General features: G+C 40.6%; 2 protein-coding genes across 4 annotated transcripts in view; both read right to left on the bottom strand.

The window, feature by feature from the left end:
- LOC122966335 (cytohesin-1) overlaps positions 1–6426 on the bottom strand; it is a 39978-nt gene extending 33552 nt beyond the window's left edge. Inside the window, exon 1 of one of the 2 annotated variants that reach the window (XM_044330457.1) lies at positions 6173–6426. In XM_044330457.1, coding sequence (XP_044186392.1) covers positions 6173–6191 — 19 coding nt within the window. In that variant the 5' untranslated portion in view covers positions 6192–6426. Of the gene's footprint in view, positions 1–394; positions 700–6172 lie in introns of those variants that run through there. The other variant, XM_044330455.1, reaches the window with a different exon arrangement.
- Positions 6427–7637: 1211 nt separating this feature from the next.
- On the bottom strand, positions 7638–23126 carry usp36 (ubiquitin specific peptidase 36). 2 transcript variants are annotated; one of them, XM_044330994.1, is made up of 20 exons: positions 22995–23124; positions 18948–19213; positions 18596–18817; positions 17536–17646; positions 15875–15977; positions 15719–15786; positions 15281–15351; positions 15087–15169; positions 14816–14927; positions 14581–14721; positions 13997–14097; positions 13751–13889; positions 13271–13633; positions 12840–13064; positions 12280–12404; positions 11465–12160; positions 10739–10962; positions 10258–10446; positions 9995–10110; positions 7638–9827 (listed from the first exon to the last, which is right to left on the bottom strand). In XM_044330994.1, the coding sequence occupies exons 2-20, from the start codon at positions 19198–19200 to the stop codon at positions 9696–9698; spliced, it is 3474 nt and encodes a 1157-aa protein (XP_044186929.1). In that variant the 5' UTR covers positions 19201–19213; positions 22995–23124; the 3' UTR covers positions 7638–9695. The 2 variants fall into 2 exon arrangements, with proteins under 2 accessions (XP_044186929.1, XP_044186931.1); XM_044330996.1 differs by lacking the exons at positions 7638–9827; positions 9995–10110; positions 10258–10446; positions 10739–10962 and adding an exon at positions 11180–11244 and having other exon boundaries at positions 22995–23126.
- Positions 23127–24137: the final 1011 nt, after the last annotated feature.

Below are 24137 nucleotides of genomic sequence, written 5' to 3'. Positions count from 1 at the left end.
AGAAACATTAGCCCGGAGTATATCATTCTGTGTGGCTGATGAGCTTTGTTGTGTGGATGGCTGTGGGACCTGCTGGAGATTAGATCCTCTCAGTAACAATTACCATTAGCTTGCTCTCTCAGTGTGTGCGCACAGGGCAGAGGTTTAAGTCGTGCTTAATGAGAGAGCCTCCTTAGCCACAAGAAGCTCTCTCTATTTCTGTCTAACTGTTATCATCTGACCCAGAGCGCACACCAGCAAGTGAAACGCACCGTCAACCCCCAGGTTATCTTACACGCTACCAAAACTCATAAGAAGTTCATTCAAAACTAAGAATGATGATGTCAACAACCAGCCAACAAACAAATTATCTTACTGCAACACAATAAGGCTCACAGTTCTGACTTTACTTTACCTGGAGCTTGCTGGACCTCATTCACAGCCGGACACAAGAACGTCTGAAAGCTGGACACGCAAAGTTCACTCACTGTTCCCATAGCTCCAGAATGCTTGCTTAATATGCGTATCTGCGTGTGAAGGTATGTCTCCGATAGTGGCTGTGTGAGTGTCTCAAGCTGCTCCCTCCTTACAATTCAGATTGAGATGGAGGAAAAGGGAAGTTGAGAAGGCCCAGACTCCCTGCTGCGGCTGCCGACAGTCACCCTGTGCTCCCAGCACTTTAGTCCATGAAGAGACTCCAACTGTAAAGGTCTTGCGCTGTGTCACTCTGCTTCACCTAATCCCTGGTCAGATGAATCCTCTGCTCCCCTGGCCAATCTCTCACACTCAACTACTTTCTCTTCCCCGTCAATTAGAATGTGCAACTTGCTAGGACACCGAAATCACTTCTGCTTTCTCCCTGTTCCCCTTTCGTGCTCCGTGTCTCAGCCTCCCTCTATCCTCCTCTGCTCTCTCTCTCTCTCTCTCTCTCTCTCTTTACCACTTGCACTCTCTTGCTACTTTACATACTAATTCAAGCTGATATTCTTCGACTGCATGTACAAATGGAAAAGTTATGTTGTATTTGAAAGCATACGTTATTTAGCTTTTTTTAGGACTTTTGCAGAGAATAAGTATGCCTGATTAAAAAATTGAAAAACATTCACAAGAAAAATCAATTAAAGAAACACTCAAGTCTTTCTGTGCATGAGAATCACGTTGAACTATCAGTGAACTATGTGTTTTTCTGTCTGTGAGCCACACAATACAGTTTTGAAGTTCCATCTCCACCCTCTGTTGCTTTTAGCTTCTAGTCACTCATCATTTTGGCTTCAAAAGCCTTACACATAAAATCAAGATTTCATTGTTGCCTGGCAACGGGTTAGAAGTAATGATGTGCTCCTGGGCAAAACACTGTGAGCCATTTGTTTTGATTAGATTATTTTCACACCTATTGAGGTTATTCACCACGAATACATTCCCATTTTGGGGTCTCGGAGCCACATAACACGTATGGGGCACTTACACACACACACACATGCACACACATGCTCACAACAAAATTAATTGGTCTGCTTCTGTCACAGATGTGTTCATAATCAACGACAATTGACTTCATTTTCCATTTCCTCTTTAGAGCAAAGCGAAAATGTTTACCTGCACTCTTGAACTGGTGCAACTCTGCCTGCCATTCTGAATTAGTCTGCCTGTCAGTCACACATAGTGTCGCTCACTCCTTCACAGCAGCCTCGCTCATTCACTGTCAGTCATTAATTAATACGTCAACCCTGCCCTCTCTGTCAATCACACCGCCAAGGGCAGCATGAAAGCATCTCAAGCTAAGTGGCAGTTACTAAGCTAAATAAGGGAGATCACATACCCTATTTGTGGAGTTTGCGTGGCTATGATATCACCTCCGATCTATCCATCATCGCTGCCTGGTTCATTGCCAGAGGGCCGAGCGCCTAAAACTCACCCCTGCATGAACTGCAAAGTCAGTCCTGGCCACTTCAAATGCTGCAGCTGCACATCACCCAGAGGAGCAGCTCTGTCACAGGAGGAACAGCAGCACGGCACGCAGTGAAGTCAGCACAAATGTTTCTCTTCTTTTTTTTGGTATGCATATTCCTCCCCCTCTGCTCTACGTTACCTCTCTGAATGAGAGTGTGTTGTAAACAATTTTCTGAGCACCTGCAAAAAGTATGAAGATGTAAACAGGTGGGTGGGATGGATGGATAGATAGATAGATAGACAGACAGATAGATAGTGAGTAGATGTGTAGAGTGCACTCCTCAGCCTCATACCAAGTCCTCCCTTCGAGCAAGGTCGAAAAAAATACATCAATTCATTGCTGTAAATGGAATAATGTCTATTGCGCAGAATTGTCAATTGGCCATATCTGAGTCCACACAGCAAACCCTAAGTGCCCTAATGAAAGCCATAAAGGCAAATTAGGCACAGCTATAATAGTTTATTTAAATCCATTATGCTTAGCATTGCCTCATAAGGGCTTGTGGGTTATTTTATGTGAAATGCAACACACTGTTAGAGGCTTAAAGCACCGGATGCAGGCACAGACAGCCTGGAGCAGCCCTGACAGTTCAGAATGGTAGCGCCAATACACAATGATCTGTTGTGTATTGTCTGCTGTTGAACCTTTGGTTGATTCTTTGATCACACAGAGCTCATATGGCTCTGGAAATTTGTCCAAAACTGTCCAAAAACAGTGTTAAATTAACTAGTGGATCTGGACTTGCACATTAATATTGATTTTTAAACTTCTAAAGTTATATTTTTTGGTACATAAACATTCCCACACATGCTCAACTCAATTAAATGGAAATAGTCAGCACTTGTACTACACATGGAACAAAGTGTTCCTCTCAGCCCAGTAGAAATGCATAATTACAGTGAAACCCACTCATATCCGCTATAAGCATTGGTAGTAAAGTATTACTGCTATATACACTCAGATCTTAAGGGTTGCTGCTCTGTAGCTGATCCTGCAATCTCTATCATCAGGTGGCAGTTGGTAAGTGAGAAAAGAAATTCCCTGTGGATATAAACACATTTTCACGTTACAGAGCCAAATTAAAGTGATGAAAATGTGCATCTGACATCATGAGGCAAACATCTTCATTTAGCAGGAACAGAGGCTGCAGAGATGTGATTTGCTCTGCATAGTGCTGTGGACAGTATGTCAGCCTGGCCTTGAACTGGACCTAAATGAACGCTTTACTTGAGTAGTTGTACATACATGCCACCAGGTGGAGATAGCATGCAACAACACTATTATTTCTTAGTTCACCAATCCAAGCCATACACCATATGGAGTGCAGGCTTGGATTTAATTCACCTGTGAAAAGTGCGTAGGTTGAGAACTGAGTAGAACATCCATGAGCAAATATTACAAGCAAAAACCTTCAGCTCCGTCAGTAGACAGTTTACAATGAAATGCTGATGAAAATCTGTCATATGTTTGTCTTCAAACAGACAGATACGTAGAAAAGTCTTATATGTGATGAAAGAATTTCCCCAATTGGATATTAAACCTACAGAGAGCCGGATGATCTGTGTTGGTGGAACTCCTACATAGCAGTCTAATGTTAGCATCACCTCTAGTGACTAACACCTGGCTGGGTGGGAGCAGAACAAGCACCTCTGCTAGTACAATTCAACCAAATATACTTACCGCAAAGGATATAGCTTAATGCTAAATATAGATTTAATTAATTAACACCTTACTGAAAGTGAGTTGCAGCACCTTTTGTCCAATTTTCATTTCAGATGTTTCATACCTTTAATATACTGTTCTCGTGTGCTTCTCTTTATCTTCATCTCTCTGTGATTGGTGTAGATTTAATAATGGAAAACAGAGGCCTGATGTTAAATTTGGATTCACCAATCAGTGCATGAATTAAGAGGTAGAGTTTTAGAGAATGATGTCAGTTTATTTTTAGACTGTTTTTTTTTTTTTTTAGAGGGTTAAGTATTAAAAACAACTGCAGCAGAACTTCAGATTTGCATCCGCTTTGAAGTGATAGATTTCAACTTTTCTTTTTAATCTTTTGATTTTCATGACTTTCTGTTTTTATTTTATCAGGAAAAAGATATGTCTGCTTAAGTCTACTGAGATTTGGCTGCTGCTGCTTTGACAGTCCTTCTTTGAGGGTGCTTTGAAAGTGAGAGGAGCTTAGCGCCGGAGTAAACCTTCCTCATCACGTGAGTAAAAAGTGACACTCTACAGCAAGAAAACAACATATTACTGGAAGGAGAAGCAACTATATTTCAAACATGTCAATCACTCAGACATGGGGGAGGGGTCAAACTGAAAGGAAAGATGACACTTATAACCACAGCAACCACACGTACCTGCCGCTATAGTGCACCACGCCTCTGAACCGGCACACTGTTTCCTTTGTGTGTGCACAGTTCATTATGCAAAGAGAAACTGAGCTGCACTGACAGGTGCAGGTAGATGGCAAAGGTGCACGTACAAAAAACAAAAAAAACAAAAAGATAAAACAAAGACATTTTGATACCCTGCTGCTCAAAGCCTTTTGAAGTCTTGAAACAGAGCCGCACCCAGTGAATCCCAAGATAGCTGGTTTAGGGCACCAACACCTAGCAACATCACTGGTACAGAGTACAAAAACACAGTATGGTGATCCTGTCATAAATTTAAGAAGGTGACTTCACATAATGTCACTGCAAGGCTATAAAATATACAGATTATGTATACAGACCCCTGACACACTGCAAGTACCCATACGAATAAAACATTGACTTTTTTGTTACATAAGTCTACATTAATAATAAAATACAGGGGAAAAAAAACACAGTCTTAAGGGTGAATGGATGACTTCCATCCTCTCTCTTTTTCCGACTTCATTTATGCTGAGCAGTCACAGTGCTCAAGGCCAGAGGAAATTTTATGACTTGCACTTATACATTCAGATCCACAAGCCAGCGATTTGACTAAGGAGGCGTCAGGAACAGTGAGAGTGTTATTTGAATGTGCTGGGAGCATCAGCATGTCCCTTTTCACAGTTTAGCAGATAATGACATAATCGTCGACTGATTCTTCAGCTGAATTGCAACTAGGAAACTACTGACGAGGGAAGACAACTGTAAACAACATATGATTATGTAGCTCGCATATGGAAGATCAAACATGACGTATGGGCTGTCCAGAGTGGCAAAAGTCACAGACCATGTGTACTCTGATATGTCAAAAACAGTGGTTCACGTTGCTAAAAATGGTATAAATGTGCAAATTAATAACCTCAAAGGTGTATTTATACTTAGATAACACAAAAACTTAAAAAAAAGATTTTATATCTGACTCACAGAGAGAGATATGGAGTACCAGCCCTCCCTCCTTTTAACAGAGCATCAGTTGAAATCTTGCAATGAGGCCATTGCTGGTGGTTCTATTTTGAGATGCATTAAGCTCACAGAAAACTAAACTGCTAAATAATTGAGATAAAGCCTCTATCATAGCCTGGGCCGAGCCATCAGCTCATCATGGCCGGCCTGACATCATCAGGGGCATCACCCTATACATGGTGTCAGGACGCTGAATTTCCTATAAAAATGTGTCTTTGGCAATCAGGGCAGCTTTATGAGAAGGCATTCTGTAAAACTGTGTCATCTAAAGAGGTTGTGCAACTCTGACAAGATGCCAGCATGGCACAAATATATCAGTATGTGTTGTGTTACCTCCCATATGAACAGGAAGTTTTCTGTTTCTCTGTGCATTCATTCTACTGTGTAGATACATGGATTTTTTACTGTGTCCACCATGCTGTTGTAGCTGCAGTGTGATGTTTAATAATTCATCATACAGATCTTTTTATATCTCTTTAGCTGTGAATGCCACAGAAGCCACCTGTTCCTAAACTGGCTTATACAAACCAAACAGGGTATAACTTCATTTCCTGTGTGTGCATTTCAGTTACATAAACACATGGGGAAAATATGAAGATGTGATTCTCTTTATGGCAAGGAGTAAAAACACGTCTACAGTATATCATGCTGTCATTTAAACAGTTCCTCCAGACAGTCAGACTGGCACAGTATGAATCTATGCTTGATATTTCTGTACACTTGGCACAGCAGAGCACGAACACTGTAGACAGCAGCAGTGCTTAAAAAAAAAAAAGCATGCAGTCATGTCACTGTGAGAAGCTTGGATGAAAGCGTTCACTAAATGCTAAACAGTAAATGATGTAAGAGTGCAGTGAAGACAAACCGTAATTCTCCCCCTCCATCCTGGTGGTCCTGATGCTGCTGCAGGAGTCACTGTCCGGGGATGTCTCTCGCCAAGCGCCCGCAGCAATCCGGATACCTTCTTCTCTTCCTCTCTCTAGTCTCTGCTTCGCTTACCTTCCAGGCTTTAACTTGGTGGTAGGTTGTCTAAATGTACAAGCTCACTCAGAGGTGGTACTTTGAATCTGTTGCTGTTTTGTTTGTCGCCAGTTGCCGTTTAAAAATATGCGTGTTATCGGTGTAGGCTGCGTGCTGATGTGCATCCAGGGAAGCCGGTGCACATGCCGGCCCCTCCCATCCCAGATGTGATGTCACGTCTTTAACCAACAACTTTGCTGGATATTAGCATCATTTATGTAAAGTCACCTACTGCATAGAGAAGGCAAATTGTGAGTAAATTGTGTGTAAATTTAAACTCTAAAAAAATATTTTATATCGATGTTTTAAGGTGGGGAAAAACTTCTCTACAAACCAACTTTTCAAAGGCTGTATAAGGCCAACAAAACTGAAAAATGCTTTCAGAAAACAATTAAAGATGCCGACTAGAAATGTTTCTAGATGTATATAATATACTCCACTTTGAATGTGTGTTTTTTCCATTAAAAAAATTAAATTACATAATTAAAAAACCTTAAAATTACATCTTCTCCATCTCCCACATTAATTCAGAATCTATGAATATGCAGATATTTTTCATTTCAAAACTGCTGGACACAATGTCTCTGTTACTTCCCTGAAAAGTCCATTCTCAATGAATTTGCACTTGAGGCTGAATGTTTGTGTACTGGACCAGGATTGGCTCCAAACTTGTCGTGATGTCACAGATCCCGCTTGAAGATACACGCCTTTAAAGTCTGATTTTCGGTAAGTGCAGAGAAGCTTTCTCCCTTCAGCAGATGAAAGTGAAAACTCATCTAGTGTCAAACTCTGCACATGCATCATTCTGCACAGTGAAGCTCAAACATCCAACTGAATTAACAATGAGCAAAACTAATTTTTGACTGGAGGGGGGGACTTTAAAGTCCACATTAAATTGCAATGTGGGAAAAACTGTTGCTACATTGTCCTTCTTTAGTCCACACTTTGCATGCCACACCTCTGATAACGCTTATATCACATTGGGTGTTTCGCCAAAGCTAACAAAGAGGAAACACCTATTGTGACATCCTTGAATGAGGTGTGGTCAGAGGTGTAACATGCCAACTCATAGACCGCACTAATTTTTTGCCTTTTTGTTGATCAGTTTCTTAAACTCAATACAGCTGGTAATTCTCTTAAGAATTTTGATGCAGGCTTGCTTTGAAATATCACACTTAGGATCAATTTTCTTCACTGCATTCTGCCATCATAACTGCGTGCTGTCTAACTTCAAAAACGGAAAAAAAGCCAGCAGAAGTACTGAAGAAGAAAAAAATAAATAAATAAATAAATAAACACCAACAACCATCTCACAAAAGTCACAACTTTATTGCACCTTTAAAGTTTACTATAGTGTGGTAAGAGCCACTTTCATTATGAAAGGTCTCTTCCCTGGTCAGAAAAGGTGGTGCAAACATGTGGACCGTCCATTCACACCAGTAAATGTTCCTCTGTCAGTTTTGAGAGTCACACCCTATGTCGATTTCACAGCCGACAACCACATCCTATGGAATTTAGACTGCAGCAGCCTCTCTTGTACTGTACACACTACAGTGACATAGGGAAGGTCTTGCATGAAAACAGACAACTCTCTTATACACAAATGAACAAACACATTTGCAAATAAATTCTCAAGTTAACATCCACCAACTGATCCGAGTATTAGTAGCACATTAAAGATCTGAGTCTTGTCTTCTTTAAATTATATATTTATAACATTAAATCCTATACTTTTTTATAGCCAAATTCAAGGCAACATCTCTAGAATGAAAAGAAATGCATGGGCAAATCTTTACAGCGTTGGAGGGAAACACGGGTAGCACAAGATGGACTGTACAGTCTTCTACACTGGCGAAGCATTTTGTTATCGTGACGTTGATTTCTCTACTCATCTGCGCCCGGATTGGGTGCGAGATGATCCCATGGTTTCCACACCTGAAATACTTGTATAAAACAGTTTCTACAGGATGCACAGGGTGCAAAATGGTGGTCCAGGGGGGAGGGACTGGTCGGATATGGAACAGGGGAGTGGAGTCTGATCAGAGATGGAGATAGGATACAGGATGTCTGGGTTCCTGAGTCTTAGCCCAGTTTCTAGGTGACCAGCATGACAGTCAGAAAATTGCATAGAGATATAAGATACAAGGGAAAAGAAATTATTAGCATGTGGCTGTCCCATTCTAACACAGTGCCTGAAGTAGAAAATTTAACCCTTTTATTTCAGTACATTGGTGAAGAACAAGTTTGTGGTGAGGTTTGTTACAGAGAATGAAAAGCTCAAATCTCCAGACAGAAGGCTTCTGAACGAAAGACTGATGAGATGAGCTACAGAGTAAATAGCTGCACAGTAGAAAACAACTGCTCTCGTCTGAGGTCCTCCAACAACCCCAACCTCTACTCCATCAGAAAAACAATAACGTCTAGGTAAACACACAGATATGATGTAGCTCGTCGATGTCAACGCTTCCACAAACAAACTGTTTCCAATCGGCACTCTTTTGTGGTCTAAAATGTATCAACATTAAATCTGAAATAAAGTGAATTTTGTTAGCAAAATATGGTACATACCCAAAACAGCAGAACTAAAAACAAAAGTAAGCTTGGTAAATTTCTGGACCAATTTGGACATGCATATTTAGAAAGTGGTAGCAATTTTAAACCTTTAATTTTACCAACAATATGCAGCCAAACTTTGGTCCTCAAAAAAAACAAGCCACATGGCACAGACACTGCAGCAAAATAAAACAACGGCAGATTAAAAAGGTATAAAGAAAATTATATAGAAATCTAAAATAAAGTACATTTTAATGAGTACATAATTCTGGATCTTTGCAATTTGGTATAGATTACTTTCAAGAGAAAAAAGGTCACTTTTTTAACAGCCAAAGTGTTGCAGGTATACTTTCCATTTTTTAAGCAACCGATTACAAATATGGTTAACTGTATTCAATTTCATAGATGCTCAGGATTTTTTGGGGGCAATAACCAAGGCTCAAAGGATGCCACCAATGAATTCATGTGACACTGAGGTGTAAGCGGGTTCTGTTAAATACTGCATGCATAGAAAAGTTTGAGCCACTGGATTAAAAGGGGATATAAATCCCGCTGGCCAATGTTACTGAAGCCTAAAGACAACATTTCATGTTAGTTAGTTTAAAATTTAGATTCAAGGGGATATCCGATAGGCTGTTGATGCAGTCTGCTGTACTGCTTTTGGCTCATATATTATTGAGGAATTTGGGTCTGAACTGAACACAGAACAGAGAGGTAAAAAAGAAAAGGGAAAAAAAAAAAAAGTACAGAAGTTTGGTATACAGTATTGTTGTCTCGATTTCCAGCCAGCATGACCTCAACAGCAATCTGGACTCTCAGCGACGGACTCCAAAAACTCTCTTCCCTCCGGGTGTTACAGACCACTTGTTCCGTCTGTCCTGGATCTTCTGGAAGATGCTGCTCCCACTTCTCCACTTTTCTCTTTTATAGTTTTTCATTTTCTTCACCTGTTTATTAGTAAAAACAGAGAATAATGAGGAAAAAGGGACAGTGTATGGCTTACAATTAGGCAACTTATTTGTGCTTTAATATCTAGAAAGCATTGTGATTTTGCAAAAAAAACCCAAACAAAAAAAAACACATTATACATAAGATTGCTTTCCCCCCCCCTCACCTTTCCCCTGTCAAAGTCTTCATCCCACTCATCGATCACAGTATCACACTTGGCATGGCGGACATCCTCAATGGCATCTCTACTAATAGCAGAGACCTCTCCATCCCAACTGAGGACTAGATAACACAGACAAAAACCTATGAATGCATATAAAAACTGTAGCCCTGCCAAAAATCTTAAATATCAACATTGTTTGCTACAAACTATCAAATCAATATACTGTCATACAATGGCTCAAATGTACACATCACTCTTTGTCTCACCATTGGCTCCATAGGCCTTATCTGTGGAGTTTCTAAGCAGCTCCTCTACTACACCGCTTGTCTTTTTCCCGTCCCAGGCTACAGGAGCAGCTCGAATAGGGGTGTCTCCTGGTGCGCTTTCATCAGCCGCTGGCGCCTGTTTGCGCTTGTAGCCGTCCTTCACTTGGCTGTCCCACACTACCACTGTGGCTGGATTGAGAAAAAACAAGTCCATAGATAAAACAGATTAAATTTGGCGTTCTCAAAATGTAATGAGTCGTACTCTTGCAGCATAATGGTGTTATGACTGGTCAATCAAATGAAAGGCTGAGGCACTGTGGTGCAGAGATTTTCAGCAAAAGTCTCTAATCAATACACAGAAAAAACATTGTACATTCTGACTTGCCGAGGCAACAAGATCGCCCATGTCACACTGCGGATTGCAAAGCATGAATACACGTTTGCATGTACTGTGTGTGCATGCAAGTCCGTGCTGGCATACCTGTGCTTTGTTTGCTTATTTTGGCGTTTTCTGCCGTGTTCTTTTTGGAAGGGGGCTCCGCTGCTGCTTCAGGCTCGTCGTTCTTCCCGTCTGAGCATCGCCTGCTCTCCTCCCACTGTCTCACCTCTTCTTTTAGCCTCTTCTTCTTCATCTTTAATTTCTTTTTCATCATTATCAAATCTCCCGTGTCGTTCTGAACAACTGCGGCCTTCAACTCAGAACTCCTGTTGGGACAAAGTAAATGTATACAGGTTAATATTGTGCTCATTGCCAACAGGTGTTTGTGTGTTTGCTCATAGATGAAAGGTACAAGCCCGTGCTTTGCTTGCACTTTACCTTTTTAAGAATGATTGGTAATGTCAAGCACTTTAATACAGAGCTGACTAATAAATAACACACATTAACAATGAATGAAAGTAGGAAATGTACAGGTAGAGGAGTACTTATTTTTTTCATGAAGTCAGTATGCAGCACGCTGGCTGCATTGTGGAAGTTTCTAGAAGTGTCTATGAGTTGGACATAAGCACAGTACGATGAAAGAGCCAGCTGGTTGCTATGGAAACAAAGTTATGCGCCTGTGTTTTTCTAAATTATGAGCTCAAATTAACTCCAGGCAACACTTTGTGAACAGAAATGAAGAACATTGGATGTGTACTCTTACAGGGAAACAGCAACAACACAAAAAAACAAAGAATATGCAACTAAATGAACCAAACTTCAACCCACCTTTCTGCTGCAGAGCGTGCTGAAGTTGTGTCCTGCAGAGCCTCATCCAGTTGCATCTTCTTTTTCTTTTTCTTCTTCTTCTTCTTCAACAAAACAGAGTCCCTTCTGTGTTCTTCCTGATTTAACTCACACTGCGATGAGGTTGTGGCAGCTAACTGAGGCTTTTCTTTTGACTGTTCAGCATCTGGATGGGATGTTAGACTCCACATCCCGCCCTGACACCAATCCTCCTCCTGGTTCGATGTGTCCAGATGAGATGGGACACACTCTCTCTCCTTCACCTTCTCTCCGTCCTCGTTCTCCCTCTTTCGCTTTTTCTTTTTCTTCTTCCTCTTCTTTTCGCTAGCTGATTCCACGTGATTGGACTGTGTCACCGTAGCTGGGGATGTGGCTGCCTCTGCGTCACCCTCCATCTCAGAATGGCGCCGCTTCTTTTTCTTCTTCTTCTTTTGGTTGACCTTTTGAGCTGGAGGGCTGTTGAGGTCTGGTTCTTGGACCACTGAGCTGAGGTTGTTGGAAGACTTGGGGCTCTTTGGGCCGGGACTGTGAAGCCCGTTGGTTTTAAGAGAAAGGCTGGCGTTTGGCTTTTGCAGTGTAGAGAGAATGGACTGTTTCTGAGGGCTCTGCTGTTTGAAAGATCCACTTAAGTGGGCAAAAGGCGATGACTGGACTTTAGGTGAATGGAATGGACCAGCTCTGCGGAAAGGAGAAGACAATACATCTGGACTGACTGGGTCACTTTAATGCTGTTATTCTGATGGACAATTGGGTTTCCAGTGTATTTGTGATACGATATGCAGTTCACTACTTCCTACCTGTGAGTGTGAGTAGATGAGGCAAAGGTGAGGGGGTTAAGTTGATTTTGATGCGTGGGGTCTCTGGACAGCTGGCGTGGCAAAGGGGGCAGAGCATCAATGCTGCTCGGACTCCGGCTGCGAGCCTGCAGTTATCGACATAAATAAAAACTTGGTGGTCTAAAGAAAATAGCCATGAATGTGACAAAAATAAGGAAGAGAATCAAATAAGGAAGGGGACGATTTAAAGGATGGCAGGAAAAGATGGAGGGAGGGAAAACAAAGAGGAAAGGGTATGGCAGAGAAGAATTAGAAATGGTTAGAAAAAAAGAACAAACTAAAGAAAAAGAAGACAAACTCTAAACAAGTGCTACTATGTGGTTGATTAGACAGGCACGCTGGAGAAATAACTCATTACATACAGCAGAAAACAAACTAGAAAGTCTCCTAAACAATTTATTGAAATAAATGGTCGAATTTGGGATAGCAGTGTGGAGTGGGGCAACAGGAAACCAAGGTATCATGAGCTTGCACTAAGACAGGAAGTGGTGCTGAAAGTTGAGGATGGGAATAAAGTTCACCTTCTTGGCTGACAGGGCCAGTTTCTTGGCAGGTGGAGGTGACATGGTGCTGGTGGCTTCAGATGTGATGTTGTTGAGGGTCGGGGGTTTCATTTTCGCCATCTTCTGCTCCTCTGTGCTCTGAGAGCGCTCTACACTCTTGGCTGGAGACGCCAGGCCATTGGAGCCTTTCCGAGGGGTGGAGGGAGTCTCTCCTACTGGAGCACTTTTAGGACCCATGGAGTCCTGGCCGATACAAAGGCAATCATAGGCTGTGGTTACGCTTCTGTGTAGCCACTCTTGGCCAGAAATGGATCCTTAAATTTCATAAAAAACATCTATAGCATCGTATAAACTGGTAGTACATTTTACATACTTTAGGTTTGTACTGACGACTATAATCTAAATTTGATTTGTGAGATTTGTGTTTGCTTTTTCACGGCAAACATTACCTTTGAGTCAGTGGTGTCGGCAGAGGAAGAGTCAGACAAAGACTTGAATGAGGTAGACGCTGCCATGCCTCTGCCCTCGCCACCTTGCTTTTTATCTCCCTCCGTCCTGCTGACCCCGTTATTAGATGGGGTAGGAGTGCTGCTGCGTGACTGCGCTTGGCTCTGGGGGGAGGGCTTCTTCAGCTTCTTGAAAGGCTCCTCGATAACCGTAGGTCCACCTGGCAGCTTAGGTGGTCCATTGGAGGACGATGTCCAATTGGACAATCTGGGCTGCGGCTGAGAGCTCACTCCGTTCCTGGAAACGGGCAGGCCCAGACCACCATCCATGGACTGGATCTTACGCAGTTGTGCAGGCTCAAGTTTCTGTCAAGAGGCGTTTAACTTGTATTAAAAATACATTTTATCAAAATGTTCCAAGATGTAAAACTAAGCATGTCTTTTAATATTTTACAAGATGTTTGAAGTTGGTATATCTCGCACCTTTGTGACCTGCGGGGAGGAGAGAGGTCCGTTCAGGTTGGCCCTCTTGATCTGTTCAGACGACACACTGTTCTTCCCAGAATGCAACATCCCCTGCTTGGTGGTCTGCCCATCCGCATTCTTCTTGGTTTCAGGGATCCTTTTAATATACAAACAAAGACTCTTCAGATGCTTTATTTAATTATATATCCAGGAGGAACAGACAACACTGTTTTTGATCTCTTGCAGCACTGCACAGTGTCTTACCTCAGGTAGAAAAGCACATAAGCCTGCTGGTTCAAGACCACTTTGATATTACTAGAGTGCACCATTGAATCATTCATTTGGTACCATTGACCGTTGCTCGCCTACGAGAAAACAAAGAAGAGATAAAGTTTTAAAATAAAGGTCCACAACAGCTTATACGGTAATTACCTGTGAAATGTATTTAACATTATTATTTACAACTACAATATAAGAAAAAAAAAATTGCCATACCAAGGTAGCCATCTTTTTAATACTGGCTGTAGTAGGCAATGAGCAGGACTGTTGCGTCAATGTAACACAGTACTTTTCTAGGTATTTAATTAAAATATATATTATTTTACTGATATTGTGATATAAATTTACAAAATAGTGTGATAGAAGATTTTATCCATATTGCATAACCTAAAACCTACAATTATCTTAAAAAATCTAAATAATAATAACTAATAACGGAAGTAAATGTTACTAAGCCATTTCATTTTTGTAGCCATTTCCTGTAATATAATATCTTATATTTGATCTGTTAATGTCTGTTTCTGTGTAAAAGGACTCCCTCGAAAACAAGATAACTCGTATCAGCTTACCTTGACATAGCAGTAGTAGTGGCCAGCGTGACAACTGTAGCCAGAGTGCACCAGAACAGCATAGAGGCCGTACATAACAGGATCACCTGAGCTCTGAGACATATAGGGGCGGATGTTCAGAAATTCTGGGTATCCAACATCCTGAAGACAGAAAAAGATGAGCAGAAATATCAGACACACTGACAAGTAAGACAGCTCTTTCAAACAGCCTATGGTGTGAGAATTCTTTGTTAACCTTTGTTATTTTTCCTCCGCTGAAGTTGGCGAACCTCTTCAGTGAAAGGGTCAGTACATTAGATGTTCGATGGACTGTGAAGCGCTTGGTTGCTGGCACTTTCTTTTTGCACCTGGAGAGGGGAAAAAAAAAAAAAAAAAAAAAAAAAGAGATCTCCAATGTGAATAAACATAATAATAAAAATAAGTTTTACACCCTGAAGGTTTTAGCTGAAACATTTTATGTCAGGTTAATGATTTATGTTACATTTTCAGACTAGAGTGGTACTCACTTGGCACACATGTAAGCATTCTCTCCACTTAATACGTCTGGTTTCACAAACAGTTCCAGGGCTCGCACAATGTTTGCTGCTTGCTGAAAGACAAGAACAGAGAAATATTGATAATGGAGACAAAAAAAACAAATGCATGCATATAACATATTTTCATGGTAATATAAGATATATCAAGGTCTTGTGAAACGTACCCGTATCTCCACAGCGATGTCCAAATAAGGATCATACGTGTCTGACACACTTTTACAAATAGAGCATTTCACTGCAAGAAAAAACACAACCGATTTGACTCTCTTTAAGTTATTTCTAATGAAAGTCATGTAAGTGGGATATTTCACAAAAGCAGTCATTACACTTCCTGAAAATGTATAACTATCAAGAACTTCAAAATATCACCTCTGACTCTCAGATCAAACATTAAAAAGGAAATACTTCTACATTTATAATTTTTCTCAAAACGTAGGCCTACATTTCACATCTGTGATTCAAGAAATTTAAGGATAAATGAAATTTCACTTTGAAGTACATCAAGCCATTTTCGCAATTTATAGCAAAATGTGGAAATTCATAAAAGTGCACAGCTCCAGGAGCAATCTTTCTATATTTTTGTGGATGAGCAAAGTCAATACCTCTTGACCTGAGGTAACCTCCAAAGATCTGGTGAACCAGCGTTGTGGCCTGGGTCTGCCTGTCAAGCCTACGGAGAGGAAGAAAAGAAACCAGACGGTCATCCAAACAACATTCATATCCATTTGTTAATCAATCACTTACTAATAAAGCCTTACTTAGGGTAGCCATTGAGACAGGCTTTCTGCATGGCATCGATGGTGTATCGCAAAAACTCATGGGCATCCTCTTGGCTCCCGAAGCGAAAATGTCTTGCAATTTCTGTGGAGGACAAAAGTGCGCATTAGCTTTCTGCTAGGTTTCTGCAAGACGACACAGTAGTGGCTCAGTAATTCATAACCTCACAACCTCCTGTCATAATTAAAAAAGGATGTTTGTGATTTAAGACAAGAACACACATAAGTATATTGAAGTGTGCGTTCTTTTAATATTACAGTAATAAGACAGGTTATTTTCATTGTTTATAATAGAATAGTTTTTAAAATATAAACACCTGCAGGTTAAAATGTGGTTTTGACTATTAATGATGCTAATTCGTGGCAATCGGGCAGTTTTGTAAACTAAAATCAGTTTGTTTAATGTGTTTAAAAGGTTGAAGAGTACTCTATTATGGGTACTTACAGCTGCCCTCTAATGTTAGCACCACATGCATCCCAGACACGCAAGTCAACAATGACCTAATGAAAAGCTTACCATCACTTAGTGACTTCAGCAGACTGATGTCTCATCTAAGTCTCATATTAGAACTAAATGTTGCTCTAAACCCTTTGACTACACTGTTATTTCCTAATGGAAAAAGGGGAGAGTACAAGCTGGTAGAATCATAATGTGGTCATCACCACATTCCCAGCATAGCATCCCTGCACATTTACAACAATGAGTCACCCCTCAGTGGAAAAAAGGAATAAGACACCAAGCACTAATGACCTGTTCAGGGCACTTCACAGAGAGGAAGGAGACAACATCTTGAAGATATGAAATCTGTGGGCATAAAATTGGAGGGGTTGTGGTTTTATTTTGTTTGCGAGTCCCCGGCTGTGAGATCCCGGGGCTGATTTCAGGATCAGTTGCAGTAAGCCCTTTCGATTTTTATGTGATGACATTCTGCTGTATTTGTATTTTTTGGAGGAGGGAGGGGGGGCTGCGCAAAAAGCACAGATGTTGAATTTTTATTGTATGCATTTATATTTTTCTAGCTGTGGTGGCAACTTTCTAGCTGCAAGGGAGGCCACCGGCTAAATGGATGTAAAGGAAACCATAAAACACCTTCAGTACATCTCAGAGTCCTGGTTGAAAAGAAGGGAGAAAAGGTGGACTGTACATTTTTGTGCTAAAGCTGCTCCTCTCAGCCCGCAGTCACAAGGAGACAGAGAGGGCATCGGGAAAGGAGGGAGGGAGGGAGGGGGAGATTGGGGGGGGGGGGGGGGGGGGGGAGGAAAAAAGAGGCGCAGGAGGTGGAGACATGATTGCAGCAGCACATAAGGAAGTAGCAAGCAGGTAGGGAGGGGAACAGGGTGCAGGGAGGGTTCCTGTGAGACTATAGCACAGCACCTCTTCATGTCAAAGTGCAACTCACACCTCATCTCTTCCCTCTACGTGGTGTTCAATCACAGCCTGCAGTCTCGCCGCTCCACTTACATACTGCAGTTACTGGCTATTGTCACATGGGACATTGTGGCCAGTGTTGCGTCATCGTGCTTCTGGCAGTATTCAACCAGAAACCAGGTGTCTGTGATTCCTGACACAACCTACATTGAAACAAGCGGGTGCAAACTGCTGACACAATCACACAGTTTTGAGGGGAAGCTGGTGGTCTTACTTTTCAGGTCTCTGATGAAGGAGACAGGCTTGATGGCATTGCCTGTGTTGGCAAAGGCTTGGATGATATGGTTCTGCATTATACAGATCATACAAAAGCCTGACTGGTGACCTGGAACACAGAAGACAACAACATGGGAATCAACTCATTACCTGATGAAAAGTCAATCATGCTGAAGGTCACTAGTCAGATTCAGAAAAAACATAGCTGTCTATAACTGAGTGATGGTGACTTGTATTTAACACAACCCATGTACAGAGTAAACATATATTAAATTAGATAAAACCCTAATGGTATTAGCAGAAATACTTAACAAAAAGGTGCAGTGATGTATTGATGTTTACAATGAATAACATAAAAAACAGAATGAAAAAAAAGAATATTGCACAAAAATAACAATTTGGAATTAATTATTAACTACTTTGTTGAGGTCGAGGTGATTGATTTTTTTTTAAATCCAGGTATTTTTCAGGGAGAATTGGTAAAAACTGAAAGTGATGAGCTGTACACATATAGTTTGTCTCACACAAACCTCTTAACATGACAGCATTAATGTGAAGCATTTATTAAAGAGGTTTTGCTCTTTGCAGCACTTATCAACCAACTTCAACAGTCATTTTAACAGGTTTTACCATGACATCTCAACATGTCACATGTAATAAAACAACAAGAGACTTAAATTAAAAGTTGACTAAGGCTATGTTTGCACATACAGTTTGGTCTGGACCAAAGCAGAACATGATCATGGCCTTTTTGTTCATTTGGCGTGCTAACCATTTTACAAATTAACCTACGGCACTGAATTTAAAAAATGAGTTTTTGTTTTTTGGCTTGCTAAAAAGGTTAAATCAGTAAATCATAGACTGTCGAGTGTTTTAGGGCTTGAATAAAACTTGTGTGAACAAACTGGCCAACTGAAGCAGCTGTTTTTGTTTTTCCTTCTTCAGCTGCTCTGGCTTGCGTTCGACAGTTGACTTTCGGCCACACATGTCCACACAGTGTAACAGTCACTTGAATGTTGAAGACAGCCAGTGTTAAAGAACATGGTTCAAGTACTCACAGGCACGGCTGTGCTCCTTTGAGAGTAAGTAGTTGGCAAGTGGCGGGGTGTAGGTGAGACACTGCACTGTGGAGTTGAGGAAGCAGGTGTTTCCTAGGTTGTGGAGGCCGGCTCCCACCCTGTACACCCGCTCCCATTTAAGGGTAAGTTTGTTCCCTGGAAAGAGCATCTTCTGTGGGGCAGGGATCCCATCGCTCTGGCCCCCGACCACATTCTCGGAGACTGAAGGAGGATTGCAGTCAAAGGTAATATACAGAGCCACAGCAGCTTAAGAGCTGGTATCAAAGGAAAGAAATCAAAACATAGAAAATGACAAACACTGCTAAATATTCACTTCAATTTGAGAGCTTACCTTGCCTTTTTATTTGGGCAGGCTCTATAGCCTTCTGTCCTGTAGCGCCCTCATTCCTAGGATTGAGGATCACATACTTGTTCTTCAGGCTGTCCAGTTGATAGGAGAAACCTTTGCTGGCAGGCTCAAACTCTATCTTCTGCAAAAGGACCTTCTTGGCAGAAGAGGCCAACAGTTTGTTGAGGTCACCCTCATCGCCCGTCTCCTTTCGACCAGGTTTTAATGCCTCCTTGAGTTTATCCACTATTGGCATTGTTGAAACATCACTGAGGAGAAAGATGGAACGGGTGTCAGTGTCATAAATCATTCACACTGTCACTTCACTAGGCCAACATGGAGCTGTACAAAACAAATAAAGCTCATTAATCTAATTTCTCCAAAGGGGAAAAAAACCTCCTCACAGTTACAGGGTCAGTATGTTGGCCTTGGGAGCTTCACAGGACCAAAAGTAAACCTTCAGTTGATCAAATAAAATGTTTAATTTATATCTCAGCTAATCACTTAATTGCCTTTTCATGCTCCTTTATGCTTTTGCTTCAGTGGGTCCCTCTCCAGTCCACATATCCTGACAATACTCTGCAGGCCTTATAGAGATATACTGTAAGGACTGTGCATCTGAGGAGCCAGCTGGGTCTTGGCAGCTATCCCCACAGTTATGCAAGATGTCAGATGTTGGTAACATAGGGTGGGGGAGAGTGAATGAGATGGAAGAGGACAAATATTTAGAGCACATAAGGTGTAAACAGCTGCTGTTATCAGTTGTTATCTTAATTCTGCCAAATGTTATGCTTCTTCAATTTAACTGTATGCCATCATTTTTTTAATCTAGGCTATCAGCCATAGTTCCAAAAAAAATTAATTGACAAATAAATGACATATGCTGCTTGAAACGTGAGTGAAAATTTGCATTGGCTGACTACTGTCCCTTTAAATACAGTGTAGCTGAGTGCACTAAAAAGGACCATTTCAGTGTAGATAACAGTGTATGCACATTTCCACAACAACCGTCTGTCTGCCAGAGTCAGCCAAGTGAATGAATTCTGACGTGTTATTTTCTACAAAAGGCAGCAGGCTGGCAAAATGCGTTCAATGCTGACTGAGTAGTGAGTAAACCAATTCTTCAGTGTCCTATTGCCTCAATTTAGTCAGACTGTAACAGAGGTGCCCTGAACTAAACAAACCCTCCAAAACATGAAAACATTACATCATGTAGATGTCAACATCAAAGGCATGGAGTACCACGAGAGTCGAGCACATCAGAGCGGGCAGTGACGTCATAAGGAGGGAAGGAGAGCTGAACATGTATTGTATGCACAAGGGCACGCTGACCTTCACTTGCTGCTGATACTGATACAACTAAGAATGACACAGCCCACAGGGACACAGCTGACTGCAGTGATTCAAGTGTTAGAGCTGGCAGCAGTGTTGATACACTCACCACAACATAGGAGTTGTTTCAGATTATTGTCATTGAAGAAGTAACGGGCATTTAAAAAAAACAAAAATATAGGTAAGCTAAGACAATTCTATTTGTGCGAAGAACAAGGAAACTTTGCAATGCATGGATATTTAGTGAGGCTACGTGCATGGATACAGTATAGTCTTGTAGTGTGCGTGGTCAAAAAAAAAAAAAGGCAAAAAAAAAAAGAGTAATCAATTAGTTGATAGACAGAAGATTTATCAACTATTTTGATAATCAAATAATTGTTTTAGTCATTTCTTTAAGCAAAAATGTCAAATATTTGCTGGTCTCAGCTTCTGATAAATGACGACTTCATGTTATTTGTCTTATATGATAGTAAACTTAATTATTTTTGTGCTTAGTCAAACAAATATAGACAAATAAAGATGTCACATTTGACTCCAGGAAATTATAAATATTATAACATGAATAATATGATAAATATTATATTTATATTATATTATAAATATAACATTTTTCAGTATTTTGACATTTTATAGACAAGTGATCAAGAAAATAATCAGTGTTACTAATAATAATGACTTGCAGCTGCTCTAAACTGTCACTCCAGCTTACATCAAGTCTGGATTTTTGTTATATTTTGATGAAAATAAGGCTAACGGGCACCTGGTGTGAGATCTGAGAGTAGAATCAAACTTCAGAAATCACAAAAGATGTCACCTTCTGATGCAGATGGTTTAATCTTTTTTTCCATATTCTGTTGCAACTTAAAATATTTCTGTTGGCTCGACTGTATCTTCTGTTATTCATTTTTGTCTGACAAACCTCTGGCTGGACTTAGCTACTGCCAATGTGCATGTATCAATATCACTGCCAATGAGGAAATCAAATCACTTTATGTACAGTGGGGTCCAAAAGTCTCAGACCACTTTCCGATTCTGGGAAAGTGGTCTGAGACTTTTGGATTGTACTGTATATTTATTTAGACTCCCAGTAAGCTGCTGTAACACCTGAATTTCTCCCATGGTTATCAATAAAGTGTTATCTTCTCTTATATTATCCATCTATATATATCTATATCTATATATATCTATATCTATATCTATATATATATATATACATATACATACATAGATATATATATATATATATATATCTGGTATAAATGTTCTAGTCATCATCCTAAATCCTACATCTGATGATACAATTACAGGCTAAACATTAGTTAAAATGTAGCTAGGTTTCCAACAAAGTATAAATAATATTGATAAGTTTAGAAGTGCATAAGCACATCGCATTAAAACCAATAATAGTAAAATGCATTTTGAATACCATCAGTTCGGCAAACATTTCTTGACAAAGTAGCTACACACATAGGGCAGAAAAATAATGACATTACTTGTATAATATTAATTTAAGTTTTTTTTTTTTTTTTTTTAACTAATTTTCCAGCTTTCCAAATGTGAGGACGTGAACCATTGTAAATGATCTTTGGGCTGTTGGTTGGAAAAAGCAATCAATTTGAAGACATCACTCTGGGAAATTGTGATGGGCAGTTTTCACCAATTTCTGACATTTTACTGTCAAAACAATAAATGGAGAAAACAATGAACTGATATGTCGATAGTGAAAGTTGTTTGTTGCAGCCCTAATATTGATGTTAATTTGTTTGTTGTGTCCATATCGTTAGAGATCATACAGGAAAGTGATGACTTTCACCAACAGTAAATGACAGGGTGGGGAGAAAATGTGATGGCTGTGATGACGGGACCAACCAAAGTGAACATGTCGAGTGTTTTCTGATAAACCCACTTGCCTGCATATAGAAGGTAGAGAGTCTCTGACATTACAATATATTTTGAAGATAGTTATGACAAATCATTTAATTAACGCATTAAGCTGCCAAGGCACTTACTATCTCAGTGACAACACGAACCAATAAACAAATACTATGAATATTATAATAAGAATTACCGATAAGCACCTCAAATCACAATTATCCACTCATGATATGTTTCAGTCAAGCGATGGACATTAGGGGGAGCACCTGAACGCAACACCGCTATTGCTGTCACTTTTAATATCCCACCATCGTTATAACTCGGTTAAACAACCAATTAGCCGCCTGGTGTCGCCGATTCTCATTATTATTGGTCGGTAATTATCATTATCAACCTCACGCAGCAGCCAGGTAGCCTTTGTACACCAGCTGGAGTCAACTCTTCGGGCCAGTCATTATAGCTTACATGCTAAATTGCTAACCTCAACACAGCTTAATGTCGACCTAAACGCTCTCAAGTTTAGAGACAAAACTTCGTCGTTACTTCGATTAATATCTAAACCTTTCGAGTTTTAATGGCTGCCGTCTTCCTGTTGCAACTTGTCTCGTTTTCTGTCTTTTTACGCTTGGCAGCAATAGCAGCAAATTAGCCAGTGAGCTAACTTAACGTGGCGAGAGCCTCCAGTCTCCCTTCAATGCTGCAATGTGGGTTAGCATCTCAGCGATCCAGGTGGCTAGTAATTCCCCTCCAGCCGCCACATCCTGTCTACTTATTCGCCGACATCGTGCTGGAAATGTACGGTTACTAAAACTACACGTATCCAAAAGGCGTCTGTTAGCTCACCTTTCGTTCAATCGTCCAAAATCGTTGACAGTAGAGGGGTCCGCTTCCTCAGCTGTGGCTCTTGAGTCTGGTATTTTCGCCCATGCTGCATTATCAGAGGGCGGCGACAACAATGACTGGCAGGGATCAAGGGCCAATCGGAGAGCAGGTCATGCCGTAAGCACAAAGGTTCAACCAATCAGCGCTTAAACTGACGTAGCGCTGTCGAGAGAACAGCACACGTGACTGCTAGACAGCGCTGTTTACCATTGATGCAACGGACACGATACATATTAACAAATTTTAATGTAACATCAAAGAGCGCCGAAACATCCTCTGTTGTTTTGCACATTTATGTGAGGCTTACGTCATGTGCTGAAGCAAATTAGGCTGCCATTTGCTTATATGAAAATCTCTAGCAATTCAATAGCTTCCCTCATGTCAATTTCTAATGCTGATGACCAAATATGAAGTTCTGGATAAAATGCCAGCTGATTTATTTCATATTAGGTCACGCCTCCCATGTATTCGGTTTCAAGTAGTATCATTAAATTATCAAACTAGTAACGTAGTCTATTTAAAGTAGGGTTGAGGGAGGGAGAGAGGGGGGTATACAGTAGCTTGCAGCAGTAGCAATGCATTTCATTCTTGATTAATGTCTTTAAACCGTGCTGTAACACTGCAATAAACTGTCACTTCCTATAATGTTTGATGATGGCCCAACATCTTTGTGCATTTTGCGAGGCCCGTGGAGGAATGTCTATGTCTTATTACGTCCACTAGGCGGCAGCAGATTACTGTTGTAGTGTCGTAACTAAGTAACTCTTGGTTCTTGTTTCAATTCAGTACTGATTTAATAAACCGAAAATGATACATGGTACTTACATTTATTTTTTATTCTGTTGCTTGCTGTATGATTTGTTTTCCCCCTGAACAAAATGAGGTCTTGTTCTCCCTACATTTCTTTGGATTAATATTAATTATACTTCCTGCTCTTGTCACTTAGAGGACTGGTTCCCAATTTTTCAAGTCTGTTTTAAAACAACAGTCAGTTGTAAGTGATGGGGGCCAAAATCCACAAGCCTCCTTCTGTGCAAAAAAAATTGTAAAAGTTTATCTGAAGCTAATATGAAGCCTCAGCCATCCAAACTAGTCAAAACAAGT

This window comes from Thunnus albacares, chromosome 17 (assembly GCF_914725855.1).
Source record: "Thunnus albacares chromosome 17, fThuAlb1.1, whole genome shotgun sequence".
NCBI classification, from domain to species: domain Eukaryota; kingdom Metazoa; phylum Chordata; class Actinopteri; order Scombriformes; family Scombridae; genus Thunnus; species Thunnus albacares.
Note: the sequence above shows the minus strand (reverse complement) of the source record. Positions and strands in the feature narration are given on the sequence as shown.